The sequence below is a fragment of the Ahaetulla prasina genome, chromosome 11 (genome assembly GCF_028640845.1).
Source record: "Ahaetulla prasina isolate Xishuangbanna chromosome 11, ASM2864084v1, whole genome shotgun sequence".
In the NCBI taxonomy this organism is placed as follows: Eukaryota; Metazoa; Chordata; class Lepidosauria; order Squamata; family Colubridae; genus Ahaetulla; species Ahaetulla prasina.
The window spans coordinates 25,886,571-25,913,495 of NC_080549.1; the positions used below are offsets into that span (position 1 = coordinate 25,886,571).

At 46.5% G+C, this 26,925-nt stretch overlaps 2 protein-coding genes across 4 annotated transcripts in view; one reads left to right on the forward strand and one right to left on the reverse strand.

Annotated features, from left to right (window-relative positions):
* Positions 1 to 26,490, reverse strand: LOC131204914 (uncharacterized). 2 transcript variants are annotated; one of them, XR_009156675.1, is made up of 3 exons: positions 14,516 to 26,490; positions 13,252 to 14,433; positions 1 to 12,046 (listed from the first exon to the last, which is right to left on the reverse strand). XR_009156675.1 is itself a non-coding variant. In XM_058196547.1 (2 exons), the coding sequence occupies exons 1-2, from the start codon at positions 14,761 to 14,763 to the stop codon at positions 13,692 to 13,694; spliced, it is 990 nt and encodes a 329-aa protein (XP_058052530.1). In that variant the 5' UTR covers positions 14,764 to 26,490; the 3' UTR covers positions 12,913 to 13,691. The 2 variants fall into 2 exon arrangements, 1 of the variants encoding a protein (XP_058052530.1); XM_058196547.1 differs by lacking the exon at positions 1 to 12,046 and having other exon boundaries at positions 12,913 to 14,433.
* The window catches only part of EFNB1 (ephrin B1), an 80,299-nt gene that overhangs the window by 378 nt on the left and 52,996 nt on the right, over positions 1 to 26,925 (forward strand). The gene's annotated exons all lie outside the window — the stretch shown is intronic.

The following is a 26,925-nucleotide window of genomic DNA, read 5'->3' on the forward strand; positions in this document are numbered from 1 at the left end:
GGGACGGAGGGGCTCCGGGGCTGCAGCGGGGGCGCCCTCCGGCGCGGGTGGGCAGCCGAGGCGCCTTCGGGGCCCGTCCAGCCGTCGCCCCGCCCGGCCCCGCAGCTGCCTCGGTCCCCGGGGGGAAACAGCGCCGCCCAAAATAGCCCCCGGGTGGAGGCCGCCTTTCCCCGCAGACCCTCGGCCGGGCGGCTGCCCCGAAACGCCCCGGAGAGGGTCCTGGCTCGGGTTCCCGGGCGGGGAGGGCCGGTGCGGGCGGCGGCGGCTGCCTTGGTCGAGCGCGGACCGGGCGGGGGACTGAAAGCGTGTCCGTGTCCCTCGGCCTCCGTCCGGGCAGAGCGGCCGGCAAATCCCTTGGGAGGGGGAAGCGGCTCCGGGTTCCCGGGATGCCCTCCGCAGCCTTTCCGGGCGGAGAGCGGCGCTGGTGCCCGGGGAGAGAGAGCCCTTCGGGGCCCCCCTGGAAGCCGCCGCCAAGAGCCGCGTTTCGTCTCCTTTTGTAAGCAGCCCTTGGAGGAAAAGGCTCTGCGGGACCGTCGTGGCTTCGGATTCCATCGGCCCCTTTCTGAGCATCCATGTGCGACTTCACGGGCTGCGACTGGCGGAAACGCTGCCTGTGGACGGACGGGGGAGTTTGGGCGGCTGGGCTGGAGCAAATGCCGGCCAAGCCTTTCTTTGAACGGGGCTCGCTTTGTGTTACTGCACTTCGGTGGGGTTGCGGGGCTTTTACGCCGTGAAACGCTCGGAATGAGATGCGCGCGAGAGAATCCGCCTGCCGCTCCTTGGGGGTTCCGTTCGGAGCTGGCCGGGATGGCAGAAACCCGGGCGGTTCGCTTGGAGTTCGCGTTCGAGGCGAAGGGCTCGCTGCGGCTTCTCGCTTAAGGCTCGACGGAGCGAGGCCTCTTTTAGGAATGGTGGTTTTTTTTTGTTTTTTTTTAACGGGGGAAGAACTTCTGTAAAAACTTCGCTCTGCCCCAGTTGAGGCGAGGAGCTGCCGCCCTTTGGGATCGAGGGTGGCCCGGAGCCCCTGATGGGAGAAGCGCCCGTTGTGGAGCGTTTGCCTGGCCCGCAAGCAGGGCGGCTCTCCGGCTCCGTCCCCCTCGCCTTCCCCCTCCGCCGGAGACCAAACTGCTGATACTACAGAAACATGCCGCCGCCGCCTTCGCTTCCACTCAGGATCCCGCGGTTAACCCCTCGCGGTCGGCCAAGGGCTGCCGGCGCGTCATCGCCAGCCGAGCGAGGGAGAGACAATGTTGCCAAACATTCCGAAACCTGCGCCTTGTTTTCCCTTCGGTCGGCTTCGCCTCCGGCCTCTCCTGCCGGCTGATTGGCTGCGGGCGCATTCCAGCCATTGCTCCCCCCCCCGCCGCCCACCCCGGCTCTAATCTCGGGGCAGGGCTGGTCAGTAACCCAAGAGGCCGGAGTTGCTCGGTCGCCTTCGGCGGGTCTTGCTCAGAGCCCGGGTGGAGCGGGAGAGCTTTGTGTTCCTAGCCTGACTTACAGGCGAGATCCCCAAGGGGGTGGGTGGGGGGTGGGGAGGACAGGGAGATCCCGCTGCGGTTGGGTTTCAGGTCCCGAAGGCTCTCAGGACGGGCAGATTGGAGTTGGGCAGACCTGGCCGGCTCTTGCTTATGGGCTGCCCTTGGCTTTGCTGCCAGGGTTTCCACCGGGAGCTTCTTTCTTGAGTAGCTCACTCTTCATCTGTAGCAAATGCCTTGTTAAAACAGAGGGCAGGGTCTCCCTCTCCCCCTTGCAGAATGGGGAGGGGATTACCGAAACTCTCCTGGGCAGGCCCATCTTCCAAGGCTATCTATTTGTCTGCGCAGGGCTGGATTAGGTTTTTTTTAATTTGTTAAATTTAGATTTTAAATGGGTTTTATATATATTGTTTTAATTATCGGGCTATATTTAATAAGTTTTTTAACGGACATTTTATCTTGTATTTATATGTATTTTATCTGCCTGTGAACCGCCCTGAGTCCCTAGGGAGATAGGGCGGTATACAAATTTGAATAAATTTGAAACTAAACTCCCCCATTCACCTGTCCTTGGGTTGGAGGTCCAGCTGGGGCTCTTCTGCCCAAGACCTCCCTCTCTAGCTCGGTTCCGTGAAAACCCTAGAAAGAAGGGTGCATCTGCTCTTCGTAGGCAGAACTGAACAAATCTTGCACCATTCCTGAAATGTCGGAGGCGGCGGATGTGGAAACGGTCTTACACTTGGGGAAGGTCTTAATGGGAAACCACCTGATGAGGGCCATGAGTTTGTTGTGGGAAAACAAAAAAACAGTCATGTAATGAGCACCATCGATCTTGCTAAAAGATGGCGTTGGCCGTCAGCACCTATTCCCTGGTTCTGTGCATCTTAAATATGGACTGGCATTTTTCTGGGCTGAAATCAAATATAGTAGAGTTGTAGCTATCACACTGGAAGCAGCCATCATCAACAGTACATTGTTGACTTGCTAACGTTTGAATGAGGGCATCTTTTTACCTTTTGAGGAAAGTCAAGGAAGAAGACTTTTGAGCAACAAGGGGCAGCTTTTTCTGTTAATATCTTAATTTTCTGGCTCCTTTCTTCAATTTTCCTTTGTTATTCTGTTCATCCTATCTCAGGGGCAAATAACGTAAAGGGGACTAGATCTCTTGCTTGTCAGCCTCTGGGCACAGAACCAGCTTCGCTCATAGCAGTGGGGAAGATCCAGGTAGCTGGTGGTGGCTTTGAGGTAGCTGAGCAGAGATGACGCATCAAAAGCGGCACCTCCAGTGCCAAGGAGAAGAAAAGAGGTGAACCTGACCATGTATTAGTATGTGCCTACCTTTGGTGGGCATACCCTGTGCCGATAAGAGGGTTGATGCATCATTGCTGTTCTTTTGGCATGCCAGCAGGAAAGCCAGTTCTCTGCTAAGGAAGAACCAGCATCTTCCCAAATCTCCTTGTCGGCTGCTATGGTCAATGATCAGGTTGCTATGATCATTTTGCTGCCAGGGTTGCCCAGATTTGTTCACCTCTTCAGGGTAGGATCCAGGATGATGGACTTACTTGGTTACCCAGATTTCTTTTGAGCTATGATTTGGGAAAGTGATTTGGAGGTTCTCTTAAGATTTTCCCTGCAGGCTGAATCTCTGTTTCTCCTAGCTTCTGGTGGAGGGGCAAGTGTTTAGATCAGGGGTCTCCAACCGTGGCAACTTTAAGACTTGTGGACTTCAACTCCCAGAGTTCCTCAGCCAGCTTTCTGGGAATTGAAGTCCACAAGTCTTAAAGTTGCCACGGTTGGAGACTCCTTCTGGTCTCCAACCTTCCTCTGGATATGTAGGAGAGATGGCCTTGGTGGCACTAGTGAAGGACATCGGCTGGGACCTAGATCAGGAGAGTGGATCCACCAAGATCCTTTTAAGAACACTCAGCAATGTTTGAACGTGGTATTCTTATGGGCCCCCTTTGGTGATTCGGGCTCTGTATGGCAGTAATTTTAGTTCTTGCTCAGTGGCTAATCGCAGTAGGTGTTGCTTTGTCTGCCTTTGTGGTTTTCTGCTCCAGTGGTGTCCCTTGCTGGGATGTCGGTACTCCTGAAGGAGCTCGTGTGTGACTTCATTCTGAACTCCTGGCTCCTTTTAGAGCAGCAGATGGGAAACTATAGACAGTGGGAGGACTTTGCTAGAGTGACTCACACTCTTGGGCCGCCTGTTCAGACTTTGCCACAAAGAAGAGGGAATCAAGCTATTCTCCAAAGCACCTGAGGGCAGGACAAGAAGCGGTGGATGGAAACTGATCAAGGAGAGAAGCAACCTAGAACTAAGGAGAATTTTCCTGATAGTGAGGACAATTAACCAGTGGAACAGCTGGCCTCCAGAAGTTGTGAATGCTCCAACACTGAAAAAATTTAAGAAGAGATTAGACAACAATTTGTCTGAAATAGTATGGGGCTTCCTGCCTGAGCAGGGGGTTGGACTAGAAGACCTCCAAGGTCCCTTCCAACTCTGTTATTTTACTTTAGCATGCTCTGGGTAGAACTGCACCTTTAAAGATGACTCAGAGACTGCAGTTCATTCAGAGTATGCTAATGGAATTGGCATTTGCTGATAGGCGCATATTACATTGGTGCTGTGGACCATACACTGCTTGCCAGTAGTTTTCTGAATGAAACCCAGAGTGGTGTGCTTGCCTATAAAGCCTTCCGTGGTTTGATGCTTCGCTTCCATGAATTCTACCCTTGGAATTGGCCTAGACAATTTGATTTACCTGGGAGAAGCTGCTAGTCTTGCTGCACTTTAGGCAGCTCTATATGTATGTGTGTGTGTGTTTGAAGCTCGGTGGCACTGTCTTCTTGGTGGGAGCTCCACTCCTTTGCATAGCCAGTTGCATTCTGGAAGCTTCTCAAAATTGAGCTGTCATGGAGGATGTTAGGGCTACGACTGCATCTTGGTTGGGTTAACTGTAGCTTGTTTCATTCTGTTTTTGATGGGTTTCTGGGCTTTTTAATTTTTGTCATACATTGTTTATTGTGCATCCTTTTCTTGTAAGTCCTTAGAGATGCAATGATCTATACATGAAATAAATCAATCTTACGATCATAAAACATACGTTGAATGTTTTTCTTACAAACTAAGACCATTGACTTGTTAAAAACAAATACTCCGATTCTTTACTGAAGGTTTTGTTTAATTTGTAATTATTCCTGCTATATATTTTTAGTTCATAAACATCTATTTTTTAAAATTGTAAATGTTTTACATCCAAAATCATTGGAGTTTTCTCTAGCTGACAGTGCATCACTCCAAAGTGAAAATACATTAAATGTTTTAATGGAATTTATTGCCATTCCACAGTTTTACAAGTTACCTTGTATATAGCTTTGAAGGTATACTTAGCAGTAAGTTGACTGTGTGCTAAACTAATTTTCAGCCTTTAAAAATGTTTTAGAGTCACATTTTCATGAGAGAATAAATCAGATTTATTACCCAGTAACATTCACATATGTTAGGTTGCCTTTAATGTTAGGAACACAAACAATTCCCAGGATAACTGGGACATAATATGTGCCAAGAATTTAGAGGCTTCTAATAGAAACATAACAGTTGCATACGTTACAGTCTCATTTACAGTCCAAATAATAGCACATTGATATATAAGTCCAATGATTCAAATGGAAGCCCTCACATATGGGAACCTCAGTTTAAAAAGAAAATTTGGTGATCTGGTCATTCCATTAAAAAAATGAATGATTAGCTTACTAGTTTGTTTAAAGTATCAAAGTAGAATTGACGTAGGGATTCTGATTGCAAGAAAACTGGGAGGGATAGTCCAGGATTTGAAAGCACCCCCCACAAAGGATATTAGATTTATTTATATTTATTGTGCATCTGAAAACATAATTTATTATTTAATCTGGCTTTTATCCTGCCATTATTGTAGTCCCCAACATGTGATCATAATGGAGCCTGTCCATTATGATTATAAATTGGGTCAGTCATGTGCCTTACCCTATTTTACGACCATTTCTGTGGCTAAGTTGTTAAGCAAACCCATTGTTTGCTATGAGTGGTGTTGCCGAAAACAGGAAATAACTTTCAACAAAAGTGTCATAAAATGTCATGTGACTAAGGGTGCCGCCAATAACAAACGTGACAGCATTTAAGTTGAATGAATTACTTGTCAGAGATCTTATTTGGCAGAGTCAGAATTGGATGACAAATCACAGTTTGTCCAATCTTAAAATAGCTGTTCTATAGATCTCCTCTCATACCAGTGGTGAAATTCAATTTTTTTACTGCCGGTTCTGTGGGCGTGGCTTGGTGGGCGTGGTATGGCTTAGTGGGTGTGGCTTGGTGGGCGTGGCAGGGGAAGGCTACTGCAAAATTTTCATTCCCTCCTCACTCCTGGGGGAAGGATATTGTAAAATCTCCATTCCCACCCCACTTTGGAGCCAGCCGGGGGTGGTATTTGCCAATTCTCCGAACTGCTCAAAATTTCTGCTACTGGTTCTCCAGAACCTGTCAGAACCTGCTGGATTTCATCCCTGCCTCACACTGTAAGAAACCTGTCCCAGGAGCCCTCCTGGATTGTTTAATACTTCTGCAGCATCAAAGATGCCTCAGAATCCTTCAGCTGAGTTTGTATTAGAAAATGTATTTTGTTTTAAAAAGTTTGGAGCTTCTTGTCAGGTATGTTTAATTCAAACTATAAAGTGTGTGGGAGAGGGAACATAAAATCCCAAAGGTGAGAATTTCCACTGACTCATTATATATTTTATCTGCAGAGTCTTTAATTGTATCTATTATGTGATTTCAATTGAGAAACAAACATTTTTCCTGGTTCTTCTGTCAGTTCCCAACACAAGCATTTAATACACCTCATTAACTCCTCCGCTTCAGGTGCAGCCAGTTGATCAAATTCCAGTGTAATCTGTTGAAAGCCATTATAGAATTCCAAATTTGATTTTTCACATAGATGAACAAATTTTCCTTAATCTTCTTTTCCAGATTTCAGTGGCAGATTTTTTTTCTTTCTTCTTCTATGATGCTAAACCCCCATTGTGTAAAAAACTTTAAAATCCTCAGCAGTCTTTGTATTTGTTATTTGGGAAAAAAAAGTTGAAGTATTTTATTGGTGGTCAGAAAATTTGGGAAACATCTGATTATGATGCATTAAAAAAACAATTTTAAGCTTGCTAGACATCTTCTTCCTAAAAACCATCCAAACAGGATATTATAAGAGAACCTGTAAAATAACTGTCTAGCCCCTGCGCTAAAGCTTGGAATATTAAAAACTAATCCAAATAAACAAATGAATGCTGAAAAAATAGGAATTGAAAAAAAAGAGTTACATTCTCATTAGGTCCTAAATTAATGCTGTCCAGATGTCAACTGTATTAAATTTCTTTCTGTAAGAACAGAGGGCACTCCAGCTCTGTAATAACTTTTCTTAGAAACTTTATGATCGTCCAAAACAAAATTGAATTCCTTGACCTTAAATTTATGGTTTACCAGTTAAATTAAAACTATTTAAAAATCCAACATTTCTAACCAAGGTATTACTAGTGTTACTACTTTATAGTTTGTTACACAGTCAGCCAGATGTTTAAACTGGATTTGGCATTTTTACCATCCTGCCAAGTCCTTTCCAAGCAGAATGGGTCAACTCAGCCCGGCCAGCTCACTGATGCCAGCTTGGCACTGCCAAGTCGCCTCTGCCAACTCACCACCGCAAACTCATTGCAGGACAACTCAACAAGGCCAATTCGCTGCAAGGACAACTTGCCACTGGCAGCCAGAGGGACTCCTTTGGGATGGCCCGTGGTGAATGTGTTTGTGAAAATGGGATGTGCCCAGCCTCTGCTGCCACCTCACCCACTGCCCCCAAATGGCCTGAGCACCACTGCCGCTGAACAGCCCATGGTGGTGGGCTATATGAAAATGGGACCCGCTGGGCCTCCACCACGGTTCACTCTGCCCACCTGCCTGGCTCTCCCCTCTGACTGTGGGCAGAGTTTGCCTGCAATACTGCCCTTTAACTACTGTGTCAGCAGGGCTCCAACAAGAGCTGGCAATGGCTAAGGGCCCAAAATTTGAAGAAAGAGTCAAAGGCAGGGATGAAATGCTCCCAGTTTGGACTGGATCGCTTGATCTGGTAGCGATGGCGGTGGGTGGTTCGGAGAACTGGTAACAAAAATCTCTGCCCCCCCCCCCATGCCCAGCTGAGCAACGCGATCATCGGGGTTTTTTTTTACTTTTAAAAGCATTTTTTCTTTGGCCAAAAAAAATGCTTTTAAAAGTTTAAAAAAAAGCCTCTGATGATTGCGCGGCTCAGCTGGGATTGTCAGAACCCTTTAAAAGCATTTTTTACAACCTCTTTGGCCAAAGAGGTTGTAGAAAAAAATACTTTTAAAAGGCTCCTCTGGTGATCCCAACTGAGTTGCCTGATCATCAGAGGCTTTTAAAAGCATTTTTTACAACCTCTTCAGCCAAAGAGGTTGTAGAAAAAATGCTTTTAAAAGTAAAAAGAAAAAGGTTGCCACGCCTACCTAGTCACATTACCACCCCCTGCCAACCCACGCCCACAGAACCGGTAGTAATGAATTTTACATTTCACCCCTGGTCAAAGGGGCTAATTCTGGATGCACAAGACCAAACGATAAGAATAAATGCATACAAAGCAGGAGTTGAGAAGATGGCAACAAACACCAAATGCTATTTCTATAAGAAACTGAAGAAATAGTGGACCATCTAGTTAGCTGTTGCAAGAAGATCACACAGATTGACTACAAACAACGTTATGACAAAGTAGCAACAATGGTGCTTTGGAATACCATTTGCCTGCAAGAAGGAACTGGTGGGACAACAAACTAATAGAAAATGAAAAAGCTAAAGTGCTCTGGGACTTCAGAATTTAAATGGATAGGCTTCTGTCACATGACACTCCAGACTTAACCAATGTTGATTGAAGTCTGGATACTGGATATTGCAATACAGGGAGACAGCAGAAGACCGGAAAAAATGGAGAAATCATGAAATAGATGCCTTGGCTGCTGTCCAAAAACATCTGGAGCATCACTTAAACACCATTGGCATTGACCAAATCACCACCAGTCAATTGCAAAAGGCGTCTATATTTGGAACAGATTTTGTGATGATATCTTTAACAGCATCAAAAAACATCATCTACCCCAGGTTCTTGGGAATGACTCAATAAAAATGCCAAATCAATCTGGCTGACTGCAACCAGCCATTAGAAGGAATGAAGGGCTGCATTAATATTTAGAAATGTTGAATTTATTGAATCTGAACATGCTAATTTTGCTGGCTGAGGGACTCTGGGAGTTGAAGTCCACAAGTCTTAAAGGGACCAAGGTTGGAGACCCCTGCTTTGGAGAACAGCTTGACCCCCTCCTTCACAGAAGGAATCCTTCCTAGTTTTATGGCGACTAGGAGTGGAGGAGGGAAGTACTTTAAGTCTTGCAAGGTTCTGTTAATATTGCCTAACAATGGAGTTAATACTCATAGTTGTGCTTGGTGTCTGAACTGGACCCGGTCTCGTTGTTGGCTTATCACACCTGCATTCCAAGGGGGATAGTTTATTTAATAATTTTTCAACCTGCTGAAATCAAGAACCAATTCTTAGGGGCATGCAGTCAAAATGAAAATTAAAAATTTGCCACAAAATTAAAAATATACTGCCATGAAATCTGAAAGCAGTCGAGACCATGACCGTGACAGTTCTATGCTCACAGCCATCTCAAGAGGTATCCTGGGGAAATGGTTCCTTGAAGGAGGACAATGTCTTCGGGGTCCACCTGGTGTGCTTAACCCCGCCCCCCAGCATCCCCGGCCAGGATGATCCTCTGTGGAAGAGGAAGTTATCCTAGAGATGCCTGAAGTTGACTTTGTCAGCTGAAACGAGCATTCAATCTAGCACAGGCAGAGCCGGTAATAGTGAACAGGGCATTTTGGTTAACGGGTTCCTATAAGCCTCGTCCTCGATGCTCCTCCTGCCCCAGTTAATTCTTAGGCCCCTATGTGAGTCAGATTAGAGATTAACTGAGGCAAGCCACGGTTAGCTGAGGGTGGCGGCGGCTGTGAATTCCTAACCTTTCCCACTTCCTGAGGGTAGCAGCAGCCAAGGTGCTCCCAGTTCAAAGGTGAGGACCAGGGGATCCAGCGGGTGGCCTGCGGGGCAGCTGGGTGGGCAGGTGGTCTCCCCTCTTCGCTTGCTGCTCCGTGAATTTCCAGAGGCTCACAAGGAACCTCGCCCTCACCCCACCCTTTGTGCCTTCATCTCCGCTGCAATCTTGCACGCACTGTGTGGTTGTCCCTCAGGGTATGTGCGAGGGGTGGGGAGGCAGTTACACTTGGCAGCCCTTTTCTGTAGTTGTGTGTTCGTTGAGGCAATGTGTGTGTGGGAGGAGAGCTGGTGTTCCTGATCAAGTGGGGGAGAGGTTATGCTGTGGGCAGATGGAGCTCCCCCTCCTCACATTTGGGGATTGCTGCGTGAGGGGACTCAGTGTGGAGATGCTCTCTCTCCCGGGCTTTCATGAGGCTCCTTCTGAAATGGTGTAGGGTTTCCTGCCTGGGCAGGGGGTTGGACTAGAAGACCTCCAAGGTTCCTGCATGTTATGTTATGTTATGTTCCTGCCAAGCCTTTAAGATTTGCAAATGTTGGCAGGCTTGCCAGAGCGTCGTGGCATTGCACTGGCGGGCGGGCGCTTGAGGAGTGGCATGCGTGCCTGGATGAGGAAATCCAGGAGAGGTTAACTACAAGGGGTTAGCAGGGGCAGTACTCGAAAGACAGCTGGATGGGCAGCTGGGTCCCTTGGCCTCCAGGGACCCAAAAGCCATTATTGCCCAGTTGTGTTTTCATGTGACAGAGGTTGTGGGGGATCCATGGAGGGAGGGAGAATATGAGATGGCACCTGTTACACATGGAACAAACAGGCTTCTGTATGTACTCATGCCTCACTTTATTGGGCTTTGTCAATTACATCACACAGGTAGTTCTCGACTTACGGCCACAATGGAGCCCAGAATGTCTGTTGCTAAGCAACACAGTTGTTAAGTGAATTTTGCATTTCTTTCATTTAACAACATTTAATTGCTGTTAAATGAAACATTGCAGTTGTTAACTTAGTAACCCTGTTTTTAAGTGAATCTGGCTTCCCCATTGACTTTGCTTGTCAGAAGGTCACAAGAGAAGAAAACACTGCGGCCATCCTCAATATGAGTCAGTTGCCAAACATCTGGAATTTGGATCCCATGATCATGGCGATGCTACAAAGATTGGAACGGGAAAATGGTCCATAAGTTACTTTTTTTCGTGCCCTTGTTATCTTGACTGTTAACTTGAACAGTCAAGTTAATGAATTGTAAATTGAAGGCTACCTATACTTACAGATCTGCCCATCACACAAAAGGTAACTTTGGATGATGTAGAATAAAACGCAAACCTTAGCATGAACAATATTAGAAAACATTCCAGAATTTCAAACATTATTATTAAAAGGGCTAAGCGAGAACATCTGAGGTTACAAACAACAGAGTGGGGCATTCTGGTTCAAATTTGCTCAGGTGTCCATGGATGCTGGCCATCAGACTCCCGTGTTTGTGTGTGTGTTTGTGTGTGTGTGTGTGTGTGTGTGAGAGAGAGAGAGAGAGAGAGAGAGAACTATCACAGTGTAGGCTATTCCAGTCTAAACTTAGTGGCTTATTTAATAAATGTTTCATGCAAAAACAAGCCATGACTTTATTTGAGCATATTTCTGGCCCAGGCCAATTAATTAGTTTAGCAATAAAATTAAAACTGCTGTCAAACAGGTACAGACAGATCCTGCTGAATGCACCCTTGTGCCGTGTTGTTTTGTGGAACAGAGAGGCCCCAAACTGAGGCAGTATTGTGTAAAGGTTGTGGTACTTTGTGATTCATGAGCTCTGTCTTTTACTCTGCCAAGAATGGGTCAGGTGGTCCTTCTCCTCTTCCCCCACCCCGACCCAGGTCGGCCCTTCCTCACCAGCAGCTCTGAGCAGAAACTCCCTAGTCTGGGCAGAAGAAAAGGCTCCCCAAGTGACCACTGGAGGTGGCAAGCATTTCTCCTTCTCTCTCTACTGCCCCCCCCAAATAAGGCTGGCACTGTGCTGACCAGCCGCCTCCCCCACAAGCGCCTGGGGCATCCGGCAGCTGTGCGTGTCTGTGCTGGGCGCCTGGCCCACAGTAGCTGCCCACCTGGCCTTGGGAGCCTTGGGTGGGAAGGCCATTTTTAAGCACTGGAGGCTCTTCATACTCGACTGGGTCCAAACTAGGAGAAAGTTTGGTGTTGATGATGGCTTCTTCAGATGAGTGATCTTGCATTGTGATTAATGCCTTTTTCAGATGGAGCGACAAATCACAATCGTTTGTGGAGAGGGGAATAAGGGAGAGGTTGCCTTCATGATGGCTTACCTTGAGAATTTATGTACAAACGATTGGAAGCATTTCCTTCTATTGATACCCAATGATTTTGTGAGCGGTATTTTATATTCTAGAATCAGTTTGAAAAATATGTGATATTATAGAAAGTGCCACCTTCTTTTTTTTTTTTATTAAAATAGTTTTACAACAATTAAATTTTTCCCCCTCCCCCCCTCCCTCCTAAACCCCCCTCCCCCCCCCGGACTTCCCGGAGCAAACACAAGGTATAGTTCCTTAAACAAAACAGTCATACATTAAATTTTTAAAATCTAACACAAGTATAATCTTTCGCTCTCACATAACCTGACTTCTTCCATTAAAATCAAAAATAACATCCTTCATTCAAAAGCAATCCGAAATTTCTTAATCTGATATCTATTTTGAATATAATCAATCCAGTTCTTCCATTCATTTAAATATTTTTCTTGAGTACTGTCTTTCAAGAAGGCTGAGATTTTAGCCATCTCAGCCAAATTGGAAACTTTCAATATCCATTCTTCTATTGTGGGTAATTCTTTTTTCTTCCAATATTGTCCAATCAACAGTCGTGCTGCTGTTATTAAGTTCAAAATCAACTTAGTCTCAATCACTGTACAGTCCGTTGTTATTCCCAAAAGGAAAAATTGCGGTAGGAACTTTATCTTCTTCTTCAGAACATTCTGCATAATCCACCAGATTCTTATCCAGAAAGACTTAATTTTCTTACAAGTCCACCATACATGAAAATATGTAGCATCATCACAATTACATCTCCAACATTTCGCTTGCATATCTGGATACATACATGATAATTTCTTAGGATCTAAATGCCATCTATAAAACATCTTATAAAATTTTCCTTAAATTCTGCGCTTGCGTAAATTTAACATTTCTAACCATATTTTTTCCCATGTTTCCAACATTATTGGTTCTTGAATATTCTGTGCCCATTTTATCATACAATCCTTTATTAAATCTCTTTCAGAATCTATTTCTATCAACACAGTATACAATCTCTTTATATGCCCCTGAGTTTGATTTCTAATTTGTTTAACCAAATTTCTTCATTTTGAATGATACCAATTTTCTGATCTTCTTTCCATCTAGCCTTTAACTGTCCATATTGAAACCAAGTATAATTCCTCCCTTCTTCTTTTAATGTATCCAAAGATTTTAGTTGTAAATTTCCCCTCTCATTGTATAAAAGATCTTTATAAGTAATCATTTCTTGTTCCTGTTCTATATTTATATTCTCTACTGCGTGCCTAGGACATGCCCATATAGGAATTTTGTAATTTAACTTATAATAATATTTTTTCCAGACACGCAGAAAGTGCCACCTTCTGTGTGTGCTGACGTATATAGTTTAAAGAACGTGCTACAATATAGGTAGTCCTCGACTAACGACCACAATTGAGCCTCAGATTTCTATTTTTAAGTGAGACATTTATTAAGTGAGTGTTGCCTCATTTTACAACTCGCCACATTTGTTAAGTGAATCACTGCAGTTGTTAAGTTAGTAACCTGGTTGTTAAGTGAATCTGGCTTCCCCATTGACTTTGCTTGTGAGAAGTTCGCAAAAGGGGGTCACGTGACCCTGAGACACAGCAACTGTCATAAATATGAAGCAGCTGCCAAGAATCTGAGTTTTGATCCCATGACCATGAGGATGCTGCAAAGGTCATAACTGTGAAAAATGGCCTTAAGTCACATTTTTCAGTGCTGTTGTAATTTTTAATGGTCACTAAATGAATTATTGTAAATTGAGGACTACCTGTACTTACCTATGTGGCTCCAGCTTAAAACATGGCAATCTCTGGGTGGTGGGGAGAAGGAGAACATTGGAAGATGGTCCGTAGCTCAGTGATAGAGATTTGGGTGGGGAAACCAGTGTGGGAGTGCTCTGCAGTTTCAAGAAAACATGCGCTCCCATGCACTTCTGCGTTGGTTGCGGTGGAGGTAGCAATAAGTTGGCAGCTCCCAGACCCATCCAGTTCTGTGAGGTTGGGCAGAGCTGAGCCGATTCCAGAATGCTGCAGACGCATCTTGCGGAAATTCCCTGGGTCTCCCTTGGGATGCTATCCAATTTGGGGGCCCAAGTAAAGTAGATTGGAGGATCAGCCATATCGGAAAAGGCCCAATTTGTCACGTCCTCTGTTGAGTTACTCAAAAATTTCGTGGCACTTAACATCTTTTGATGGTTGGCTGATGGCAGCACATGCTTGCTTTCACCCTGTCCCCCTTCATGGATATCCACTCTGTACGCAGCCAAGAACTTCCTACATTTCTCGTCTTCCTGTCCAGGATGATGGAAAAATGGTTGAGAAGGTCCTCTCTGGGGTAGGATCCTGCTAGTGTAATGCTTGCATACCCTGTGACTTGTGACCTGGTCCTTGAAGAAGGACGAGTCAATGGTCCAGAGTTGCATGAATGGGATCGGCCGGCTTCCATCACAACGGCATTGATGTAGAAGCAGAAAGAGACCTTCCTGAAAGCTAGACAGAGACAGTCCTTCCAAGAAGCTGACTTTTTCCTGAGGGAGGGAGGCAAAACCCCACAGTGTTCTAGAGAGGGAGCCCCACTGCATGCAGCCCAGAAGCCAACCTCCCCCTCCCCACTGCAAACTTTGAGGCCTCTCCTGCACGGATATGTATTGAGATGTGTCTTCTCCTTTCCCACTTTGTAGGGCTGGGTGTGCTCCCCCCTTGCCTTCTGCTGCACTGCCATATTTCCTTCCACCAAAGTGTAGGCGCCCCTGTGCCAAGGTAATTCTTTGTCTTGGAAGGGCAAAATGGTTTCTTTCTCCTGTCCGGTTTCTCAAGGGGCCGAGGAGATAAGGAAGTTCTCGGCATGAGCTGATTTTCCTTTTTCCAAGGAAGGGCAGAAAAACCCTGGGAAACTATTGGGTTGCGTGGCTGAGCCTTAGGCAGCTCAGTCTCCCCCTACCAGGTGGTGGGACATCCGTTTCCTTTTGGGCCTAGAGTTGTCCCATAGTGATGGGGGCTGGCCAAAGAGCTCCTTCAAGGAACACAGAGCCCAAGAGCTTCTCCACCCTGGAATGGAGGTGCTGGTGACCATACGGCTTTCTCCTAACTTTCCAGTGGCTTTATGAGCCTCTTGATTAGAGGTCTTCAAACTTGGCAGCTTTAAGACTTCTGGAGAATTCTGGGAGTTAAAGTCCACAAGTCTTAAAGCTGCCAAGTTTGGGGATCTCTGCTCTTGATGGAAGGGCTTTGGGGGAAGAATCAAGACACTTGGCTGATGGGTCCCCTTTTTCTTGCTTGGTCTGGGACTGCTTTGACAATTCACCAAGCTTGATCCCCATTTATGTGTCATCTTCTGCTGGATGCTATCACAGAAACTGCTTGTTTAGAAGAAACCTCTCCTGCGGTCATAACATTGGAGATCTGCCCAGTACTGCAGCATACCTCCACCTAGTTTCTCTTTGAACATCTTGAGGACAGAAGAATCTACTGCCTCCCAGAGAAGTTGGTCCTGGGGCTCTAATTTTAGGGAATATTTCTGATCTGCTGTTCCATACAGATCTAGATCTACAGAATATTTTACATAAAATATGACCAACGCAGAATTGAGAGAGACGGTCATTTTTCTTGAGGATAATACTGTGTTTCTGTTGATGCATGCTAGGATTGATTTTGCATTGTTTGCAGCTGACTGTTGTTCAGTGTGTGTTTGCTCCAGGTGGTGCCTTAGTTTCCTTCTACCCAAAAATCGGGTTTTACATTTCTCCTCACAGAAATTTATGCTGCTGTGTGGTTTTATTAGGGCTTTATGAAGTTGTACTAATACTTCATGAGATCTTGATTCTATCCCTCTGTTAATGCAGCCTAGGATTGCATTGGCTTTTTTAGCAGCTGCAGCACACTGCAGGCTCATATATAAGTGGTTGTCTACTAGGACTCCTAGATTCCTCTCGCATTTGCTGTGGTTGAGCCAGGTTCCACTATTCTATGCCCTCATCTAAATTATTGATGAAGATATTGAAGAGTACTGGATCTAAAATCAAACTTTGGGTTACTCTACTGCTTACCTCCCTCTGTGTAGATGCGATTCCATTGAGGACTACAGTGCTCAATGCAGCTTGTCAGCCAGTTATGAATTCATCTGGTGGTGATGCTGTCTATCCCATATTTTTCTAGCTTACCAAGAAGTAGGTTGTAGTCTACTTTGTCAAATGTTATTGGAACTCAAGTATACTATGTCGACTGCATTTTGCTGGTCCACTAAATGAGTCTGAGAGGTTGCCCCAAAGATCTTATATCCTAGGAATGCATATTTCTCCACCTTTGGCAAGAAATTCTGAACTGTTTCTTTTAGATGCATTTAGTGGTAGTAGTATCACTTCTTGGGCCATTTATCCAAAGAGTTTAATCAGTGCATGCTAGTTTATTGAAAAAGATGCAGTTGTAGCAATATTTAGGCATTGTTGGTCATATTTATGCCATATGTGGCCTGGCCTGGCTGCAGTTCTTCTGGCAGGAACCAACCGCTTGAGTAAAGAAAAAGAGGGAAAAAAACCTTGTCATTTTTGGCCTTCGAGTGCAGCTGCTCCATTACGAGGCTGACACGCTGGTCTGGCTGCTAGCCCAGGCTGGTGTGGGTAGCTTTGGAGCCAGGCGTCTAGTTGGTGCATGGGGACTGGAGCTCTGAGGGACTCCCACCTCTTTGGTTGATGCGGGACATGCTGTCAGTCTAACCAAAAATGAGAGGGAGGGTGTAAAAGACTGCAGTTGAATGGACAGAGTAGCTGGAGAGAAGTTGGGTCTTCCCTGAAAAAAGGAGAGGGGAGGGGAGCTCTCTGCAGGGTCCAAGAACAGGAAGGAAGGCCATGGCTGGCTGGCTGCAGGAGTGGCTTCACCCAGGCCCCTGGAGAGGATGGAAGGAGGCAGCTGCTACTGGGAGAGAAGCCCAGTATCCGATCGTAGGATAATTTGAGCCTGGGTGATTTGTGTCTGGCGTGAGAACTCTGGGCTGATTTGATGTTCCCTAGGGTTACTGTTTTGGCTGTCCACCGGCTTCTCTGGACTCTTCCCCCACACCAAAGTTCAAAAACATCTCCCTATCCTGCTTCTTAGGTCTCCTTGCCTACACTGCATATTTGAGATTAGATTTTCAGTATTTAATAGCAATAGCACTTCGATTTATATACCACTTAGAGTGCTTTACAGCCCTCTCTAAGGGGTTTACAGAGTCAGTCTCTTGCCCCCAACAATCTGGGTCCTCATTTTACCCACCTCGGAAGGATGGAAGGCTGAGTCAACCTTGACCTGGTCAGGATCGAACGCCTGGCGTTGAGCTGAATTAGCTTGAAATACTGCATTCTAACTACTGCGCCACCACGTCAAGTTCAGATGATGACATTTGCTCAAATCTTTCTCTTTCCTTCCTGCATTTCATGGATCGTTTGGAGGCATGTTTTGGATTGTCGTCTTGATGAAATATACACAGTCTTTTCATCTTCAGCTGGCAGGTAATCTAGTTAGTTAGAATAGAATAGAGCTGGAAGGGACCTTGGAGGTCTTCTAGTCCAGCCCCCCCCCACTGGCCTAGCTCTGGGAGGACTTGCCCTATGACCCCCATTGTGTGTCAGAGTGGTGGCTGATGGGCCCCTTCCTCACTTGATGCACTTTCTGCTGGGTCTTTAATCAGAGGTTCATAGGAGGGATGGCTGTTGCTGTATCTGCTCTGGGAAAGTGCGCTGCAGGCAGGAGGCCTCCTTCTCCTCCTTCTCCTTCTCTTCCTCCTCCGCAAAGGCCCCTGGCTGTTTTCAGCAAGAATTCCTTAATGAACCTGAGATCTGCCTGGATTTGCCGAGAAGGGCGTGTTCACACATTTCTCAGCCAGGTGAAGGTCTTTCCAATGCCTGCGCCTTTTAGAAGTGGTTGGTGCTGTGGTACAGCTAGCTCCACCTGTCAGTCAGAGCTAGCCCCAGGACCAGGAGGCCTGCTCATTTTCTGAACTGGGAGCCAGCTGGTGCTGGGATGAAGGTGTGGGGCAGGTCCACCCTCGGTCTTGGAAGATGCCTGGGTGGTGTTTTTTTCCAGCCCCGCCTTTGCTTCAGGATGGCAGTGCCTCTCGCTGCTCCTCGGATAGAGCAGTGATTCCAATCAACGCATTCCTGCAACTTGGAAGTTAGGTGGATGAGTCAGGCTTCCCTCTAGCAATATTGGAGGGTAGGAATTGCGTGACTCCTTGCTTTTCTTTGACCCTGTCTTAAAGTGCCAAGGTAGGCAAGGTGAGTTCTGACCAATTTCAAATTCTGTAATTTGGAATTGGGAATTCTGCTTCTGTTGTTGTAGCCAGAAATGGCACGTTCCCCTTCGCAGCCCCTTGGTTACTATTTCCATTTTTTAAATGCAAGCAAGGCATCCCTCATCCTATATGGTACATTCCTGTTTGATTTCTGTCTTCTAGGGCGGCTGGCTGATTGGGGAATTCTGGGAGTCGAAGTCCACCTATCTTAAACTTGCCAAGATTGAGAAACACTGTTTTAGGGCATCTACCTTTCCAATTTTGTTTCATCAGCACATTGGTTAAACATTTCTTCTATCTCTTAATTGAAGTCATTAATGAAAACATTGAAGAATGTAGGGCCCAGTAAACTTCGTTTAGTAACTCATTTCCTTGATTAAAATAACTGATGAGCATTCTTTGAGTTTGGGCTTTCGATCAACTGTGGAGCCACCTGAGAGACATAAGCCAGTACTTAACAAGTTGTTAAAGAGAATATGAGTTCTGCTTCTGCCTTAGGCACAAAGCCAGGCCAGCCGCTCTCTCTCAGCCATAGGAAGGAGGCAATGGCAACGCACTTCTGGAAAACCTAGCCGGGAAAACTGCAGGGACTTGTCTAGGCAACCTCTAAGGACTGACACAATTGAATGGAAAGGAGGAAGAAAGGTACTTCATTAAGCACTTTCCTGAAATGAAGGCATATTACACTGACAGCGTGTAAGCTTATGGTAAGCTTACCATAAGCTACCCAAGAACTTACCACATCGAAGAATGCGGTAGGCTTACAGAATGGCTCCGCTCTGTTCTGATCAGGCCTCACTTGCAATATTGTGCCTCGTTTTGGTTTCAAAAAGGATGGTAACACATTGGATCAAAGTCCAACAGCTGCTACCAAGATAGTCAAGTATCTTGAAACCAAGTTAAAAAACCTGGCTTGTTTAGCCTAAAGGAAATACAGCTAAGGGGAGACAGGAGCATCCATCAGAAGAACAAGTGGATTTATCTTCTCTTGCCCCAGAGGGCAACATACAAAACCCAATGGAGCTAGAAGTGTACGGGAAGAGGTTTGGGCTGGAACTGGCGAGGAAGTTCCTGTAGAATTGTAGACGCTGTCCAGTCAGCCAAACAGGCTCCTTCCAGAAGTGAGATTCTCCCAGTGGAGGCTAGAAGGTGTTAGAACTGGTTGCCATGGGTGATGATGTTCTCCTTCATTGAAGAGGCTGCTGGATGGTCCTCTGTTGGAGGTGCTGCTGTGGGTCTTGCCCTGTGGAAGGATTTGAACTACAGGGAGGGCGGAGTTTATGACCAGTTGCTTAATAACTGTTCAAAGTTTTGATGGGCTTTTAAGAAGTTACTTATATCCCGTCTTTGAAGTTACAACTAACCCCGCCCCTGCCACTAACGTGATCACATTTTGGGTACGAGGCAGCTGGTTCTTGCACTTTTGATCAGTTGCAGCACCCTGGGGTCACATAACCACAATTTGGTAGGTTTTTGTTTTTTTTTGGCATTTTCTGGCAAAGATCAGCAAAAAGTATCCATTGAATATGCTGTATTCGGTTAATGACCTCAGTGACTCACTTTATGACCATGGTAAAATTCACCTATGGGGTGCTTTGACTTACAACCGTAACAACTTACAACTAAAATTCTGAGCCCCATTGTGGTTGTAAGGTTGTGAGGACTTATCTGTAGATGACTTCTATAGTTTGTTCCAAGTCATTGATCTAAGATCCTTTTAAAAGATAGATCTCAGATCTGTTTCCAAAGCGATCAACAGTTGCTCCTTCTTCCTAAGAGAGAGAAATTCCCCCCCCCCCACTTTTCCCCTGAAACAGCATGAGAAAAAGAACTGGAACTGTCCTGCTCTAATTTGCCTATGCTTTGCCTATATATAGGTTTATAATTTCAAAATAGAGTACTCAGCAGAATTGTGAACTTTATAATAAGTCCTATTAATCAGAGCTCTGGGAGATTAGTTCTTGGGTATAATTATTTTCAGGCTGACATAGATACCTGTGAAAATGATTTTGATGTCAAGACTGTCATTTCCTGGATCTTCACCTATTTCTAGGATTATTATTTTTTTGGTTCATGCTTACTTTTTTCCCAGGTGGTCAGCCAGGTGTCCCTCCATGTGCTCTTGTCCCTGATGATGTGAACTCAATACAGAGTAGAGAAGAGTTGGTTGACCAAGCTCCTGTCAGCTTTGAAGACTTGCCCCATCCTCCTCCTCTTTCTTGTGGCACACTTTCCCTTTCCTTGAGACAAAATTGAGATGATAGGTTTGCTTTTTCCTTATTAGCCCTTTTTTGGGGTCTTCAACTGGCTGGTATACTCTCTGATTCATTTCCTTCTATTCTCATTTAAAGAAAGCCGGGAGATTTGTTAGTATCCTTTTCAATCTTTTCCTTCTACCTACTGGCCTGATTCTGCAGTGCTTCAGAGGACTTATCCCCACAGATGGCTGCCTGCCTTCTTCTTGACTACTCCAACAAGGGAGCGACTTCTCTTCTGTTCATCCTCTCTGGTTCATCCCAGGATGAAGGTTGTCCTATTGTTCAAAAGCTCGTCTACCATGAAGTGTGTTAGATCTAGTTCTGTCATCCATAGCAGCAGGGAAGGTGTTTCTGCTTCTTTTATGCCATTTCTCCTCAACAAGCTTTTATTCTTTCGTCTTTGCTCCATTCGCTTTCCCAAAGAACCTTCGTTCCAAAACCGTTTTCTTGGGGCCCCCTTTCAAGTCCCAAATCAGTCTACATCCTTCAAGAGATGCGGGCTCCGGATCCTGGCTTGGTCTCAGGGTTGGGGCACAATATGCAAGGATTTCTGGGTGGGATTTGACCACCCCCCTCTCTTCATCTGTCAAGTCTGAGGCTTGGTTATCCCTCTCAGTTGGTCTGGGTTTCCTCCCCCTCTTTATCTGGGGCATGGAGGCTTGGAAGAAAGGAGGGGCAGCCCCCATCGGCCCAGGACACAGAATGCCTGAACGTTGGAGAACATGGACTCCCCCAGTGGAAAGATTCTTGTCCCAATCTTTTTCCCTATTTCTATAAGTGGGCCCTTCTTAATCCCACTTTAAAGAATAGGTGACAATCATCTGCACTTTTATTTATTGGTGAAGCAATATATTCTCAACAATATTTTTCTTTATCCAGATTTTTCATTTGTCAAGTGGAACGTGAGACCAAAAACAGAAGAGACTCTCGGAGCAATCTTTCAGTGTGACAGATCCAGAAATGGTTCCTGGGTGGATGGGAGTTTCCCCCCCCCCCGGGAGGTTTTCAAAGGATCACCATTTGCCTCTGGTGAATCCTGCAGCATAGAAGAAGTTGGACTTGATCACCTCCTAGAACCACTTCGTGATTCAACGCTTGTCCTTCATTTGCCAGTTTTACCCCCTTTCCGGTTTCCCCAAAAGTGCTGTGGGAGAACAACATATAACACGTGATTTTCAGTCTAGCCACCGTTCTGCTTTTCCTTCCTTCCTTCCTCCTTTATAATCTGAATAGAGATTTTCTCCCTCTTGATTTTAGTTCACAAGCAGCTGCCCCCTGCCCCGGCTCCATGCTTGACCCCTGACGTTCCTGATGATTTCCTGACAAATCTGGTTGCAGCTCCGCAGGTCTAATCAGCTGCTTCTTTCTGGTGTCTGCTTTTTCAGAGGCCTTTGGGAGTCCCCTCTTCATGCATCCCCCTCTTTTCTTTTTCCTGGCAATGGACCATGGTTTCAAGAATTCCCATCTGCTTCTCTCTGTGTTATGCAGTCGTGAAAACCTATTTTGTATTTCTTGGCATGTCTTAAACAACACTTGGGCTGCTGTCACAATGGCAAACTTCTAGAATATTCATCTATAGATGATGTACTCTGATCTTAATAAGCACCTAGTTAAGCAGATGCACCGTGGCCATATTTCTTGGCATTGAGTAGTAAAAGGTTGACCAAGAGGTCAACCTGCTGTGCCAGGTCTTCTCTTTCTCTGGGCAATTTTAAGGCAGAGCCCTGAAAGTTTGCTGGGAGACTGTCAGGGTGCCTGGTTTGCAGACTTGCTGATGGAAAGGTAATCAAATTGCTGCATATCAAGCAAACATTTCTGGTGCCAGCAGAGCAGGGAAGAGACCCAGGGAAGATCCAGCCAGTTACGAATCCATCTGGTGGTGATCCTGTCTATCCCATGTTTTTTCTTTCTTATCAAGAAATAGGTTGTGGTCTACTTTGTCAAATCCCTTACTGAAATCCAAGTATACGTTATCCACAGCATTTTTCTGGTCCATTAATTTAGTCACTTCGACAAAGAATGCAATAAGGGTTGTCTGGCATGATCTGTTTTTGACAAACCCATGTTGGCTTCTGGTAATAGCTTTGTTTGTTTTTAGTTGTTTGAAAATCCATTGCTTGATTATCTTTTCCAGGATCTTCCCAGGTATTGATGTCAGGCTGATTGGTCTGTAAATTCCTGGATCCTTTCCCCCCCCTTGTTTGAAGATTGGTATCACATCATCAACTCTTTCCAGCCCTCTGATATTTCCCTGGTGCTCAAGAAGCTTTGAAAGACATGGTTCAGTGGTTCCGAGATCACAGCTGCCAGCTCCTGCAGAACTCTAGGATGTAATCCCTCTGGTGCCTGGTGGTTTGAACTTGTCTACAATGGACAGGTGTTGTCTTACTATTTTCTTGTCCACTTTGACTTGTATTCCTAATCTGTCTTGTACAGTACTGCTTTTGATAGGACTCGGTTTTTTCCCTTTAGCGTAAAGAGAGATGCAAAAAAGGAATTCCATAGTTCCACTTTTTCCCTGCTGTCTTTTATCTTCTGGCCATCTTCTCCCATTAGTGGCCTGATCACTCCCTTGATTTTTTTCCAATCGTTTCCTTGACTTTTGCCAGCAAGTCCCTCTGGCCCACCCATTCCTCAGGATCACGAGCACCAGACACCTGATGATGTCTTTAGAAATAGCGTTTGTTTCAACTTTTGCTTTGTTCTCACAGACAGGGACATGGGGGCTGCGGTGATTCATGTGTCTAGGATGCTGAGTCAGAAGATCATGGAAAGGCTGACGACTCAGCAGTTCAGAACCCCAGAGCTCCAGTCAGTTTGTCCCAGAGCGAAAGCATGCAAATGCAAGTAGATAAATAGGTACCACGTGGGTGGGAAAATACTGGGGACATAAAAGGAGCCCCCTCTGGCATTCCCTGGGCAACGGTAATGTCACTGGTTAATGCTTTCAACCCAGAAGTGCCTTGGTAAGGGTGCTTCTGACACAAAAGTAGTAGTAGTAGTAGTAGTAGTAGATGATGATCTAGTAGTACTAGTAGTAGAAGAGAACATTGTCAGGGATATTGAGGGATTTCTGAGTTGTCATTCTGTAGTGGCTGGCTTTCCCCTCTTTCCTTTCTTCCCATGGGCCAGGAGAGCCTCCGGGTTCTGCGTCGTCATTCTTGTTCGTTTCTTTGTGCATAGTTGGTGTTGCCTACCTGAAAAGCCAAGGCTGAGCTGGGGAAGGGGAATCTCATCCACTCCCTTCCAGTTGTGCTGGTTAAAGCAGTGCTTTAAGTGGGGGCAGTGGCAGGGGGAGACCTCCAGTGAGGCTCTGCCTTTTGTTCAGCTGTGGAAGGTGGGTTGGCTTCTTAAGAATTTGGCTCCTTTTTTGCTTGCTTCGTACAGGAGAAAGCAGAACGCCATCTGTTCACACAGACAGACACACAGACAGACAACGTCTAACTCTTGGGATTCGACTTCATAACCAGTTTCAGTGGAAAGGAGATGAATGCTGCATGTTGGGCTGGGTGAGGGTGCGAAGTCCTAAGCATGGCCGCCTATGAGGAGGTAGCTCCCCAGCTACGGATTGCCCGACCACCCTACACTCTTGAGGCTTTCTTGGGCGAAGCCTTCCCGGCCATCTTCAGGAGTACAGCTGCCGTGCTCAGGTGAAGGTGGCATCTGCTGAGCTCCTCTTGTGCCATCCTGCCATTGGAGGAGCAAGGCCACAGCTGCTCTCGGCGAGGCCTGGCCAATCCTGGGCCTGTTGCTTTGGCAGCATTTCCACGTAACTCAGAACATCAGCGAGGTGCAAAAGGTCTTCTGCGGCAGAAATTATGCACGCAGACATGGACCGTATGTCTGTGGGGTCCCCGTCCACAGCAGCAGCAATCGGTGCGGTCTGGCTTTGGGGTCGGGGTGGGGCCTGACTGCGCCAACTTTCTGTTATGGAGAAATGTGGAAAGCCAGGAATGGTGTTTGGTGAAAGAGACGACCCTCCTTGGCTCCCTTTCTTTGCCCACTTTTTTGCCCAGCTGATTTGGGGGTACAAGGCGGGGTGCAGTGGCAAAGGCAGCAGCCCTGTTGCTTGAAGGGAGGAGGAAAGGGTCAGCCATTTCTGGTGAGGGGGGCGGAGAGAAATCAGGAGAGGCAGGGCTGCTGAGTTAAGCCCAGATTCTGTGGTTACCAAGGCAACCTTGGATGCTGCATTAGCGCCTTGTGTAAATCTGTGCTGGTCCTTTGTCTCTGGGGGCCTGAGCAGACCTCTTGCAATTCAGAATGCTTTCTGAGAAAGAGCCTAAGGGGCACAAGGAGTGGACGAGGGGAGGAGGAGGCAACTTAAGCCTCTGTTGTCTAGGCTGAACTTCTCAATGGGGCCTTGAGTCTGAGGGTAGGGGGGGGGCTTGCCCACTCCCAGGGGGAGCCTGAGGTCCTTCCCCACCTTGTTCCAAGCGGCTTTATCTCTTGGGAGAGGGAGGGGTGGCGGTAGTGGTGGCCATTGGGAAGAGCAGAGAGTGGCTTGGAAGAGAGGGGCGGCCATGGGGCTGGGCGAGGTTATGGGCGTGCATAAGTGCACAAAAGTGCCTACCGTTCCTGTCCTATTGTTTTCTTTCATTATATGTGCTTGTATATCATGTTGTGACAAAGCTCTCCAGAACTGAGCCCACCCTTAGCAGCAGCAGAAGCGCCACAGGCTTTCCAGGCCAGGAAGCCGCTCCATGGAAAAGCCAGCAGCAAAGCCGGCTGAGGAACTCTGGGAGTTGAAGTCCACAAGCCTTAAAGTTGCCAAGGTTGGAGACCGCTGCTCTAGAGAATGTCCTGCTCGATCTGAACGCTTTTTTCTTTTCCCTCCTCAGGGCAAAAGTGGCTTGTTCTTTGTTTATTCATTTATATTTCCTATTTCCCTGGGAGATTGTTCTCTGTTGAGGGGAAGGCATGCTCTGGAGTGGCCCGGCCTTTGGGGAATAGGGAGGGCTCAGAAAGAAGAGCTCTCTAATGTCAACACTACATCAGGGACACCAAAGAGCACCTTGTGCTATGGTTTCTTTTAGTGCAAGAAAAAGAAGGGCGATTCTGCCCATCACTCAGTTCTCTAGGAGTCTACATGGCGCTTAGGAGATATAGTTTGGCAGGCATTGCCCTCTCGCTCCTGCCTTGGTGCCACTTGATGCTGCTGCCAAAAGGCCCCATCTGCAGCTGTAGTTCAAGTGGTGAGTTTAATCAAAGCAAGATGACTCACAACTTGGTATGAGCTGTGGTGGCGCAGTGGTTAGAGTGCAGTACTGCAGGCTGCTTCTGTGGATCACTGGCTGCCAGCAGTTTGGCAGATTGACTCAGACCAGGCTTAAGATTGACTCAGCCTTCCATCCTCCCGAGGTCGGTAAAACGAGGACCCAGATTGTTGGGGGCAAGAGACTGACTCTGTAAACTGCTTAGAGAGGGCTGTACAAGCACTGTAAAGCAGTATATAAGTCTGAGTGCTATTGCTATTGGTGGCTCAGCTTCATGGCCTGAACAGTCAGTGCCGCTCCGGAACTACAATTCTCAGCATGGCCATGGCAAAGTGGCTGGAATGCCAGAGATTGCCTCTCTGAATTTGTGAAAGGGCATTTGGCTGCTGTTTGACCTCTGCTGTGGATGCCTTAACATTTTAATATCGTTTAATGGTAAACGTATCTTATTTTATCTCTCGATTGTGAGCTGCCAAGCTGGGTAGCTATATAAACGTTTGAAATACGTAAATACATAAAATGAGGGATGCCTGTGGAGCCTCTTTCCAGGCAGCCTCCACGGGTGGAGATCGAGGGAATCTGGGCTCATTCCAAGGGGAGGGGGCTCTGTTCGTGTTGGTGCTTTTAGCCATATAGTTGCCCTGGTCTCCTCCAGGACATAAGATTGGCTTCTTCACCTTTGTAGCAGAGAGGCAGCTGTTGTGGGTGAGGCCTGGGACCCAGAGTGGTGTGAGGGCTCCGGTGGTGTGGAGAAGGCTTTTTCCACACATCACTTGGATTCTTTCCATGAGGCTCCTCCTTTGCACCGAAACCCTCACCCTGTTACGCTGATAGATGGATATTTACAGGTTGCCCACTAGGGCAGGGGTCTCCAACCTTGGCAACTTTAAGCCTGGAGGACCTCAACTCCTAGAATGCCCCAGCCAGCTTTGCTGGCTGGGGCTTTCTGGGAGTTGAAGTCCGCCAGGCTTAAAGTTGCCAAGGTTGGAGACCCCTGCACTGGGGGATTGTGGGCTGAGGCTTACATATGGGAAGTTAACACTTTTTTCAATCAAGGATGGGCTTATGTGGCCAGAATTGGTCCTGTAACTGAGCAGGAACCGGGTTCGTTCCTTGCAGCTTCATTATCATTATCCCTTGATCCATCTAAATATGACCTAGGCATTTAAGCAAGCCCTGCTTCTCTGGAAACTGCATTGCTACTGCCAGGTCTAGAGTTCCACCTTTCTGGGAATGAGCCAAGAGAAGTGTCTTCCATCTATGAGTGAAT

Bases quoted from the DNA above. Each gene is read 5' to 3' on its own strand.
- LOC131204914 (XM_058196547.1), bottom strand. From the start codon at position 14,763: ATGCCGAGAACTTCCTTATCTCCTCGGCCCCTTGAGAAACCGGACAGG. The intron at 14,434-14,515 runs GTTGGCTTCTGG...GGAAAAAGTCAG, and splicing joins TTTGCAGTGGGGAGGGGGAG to CTTCTTGGAAGGACTGTCTC.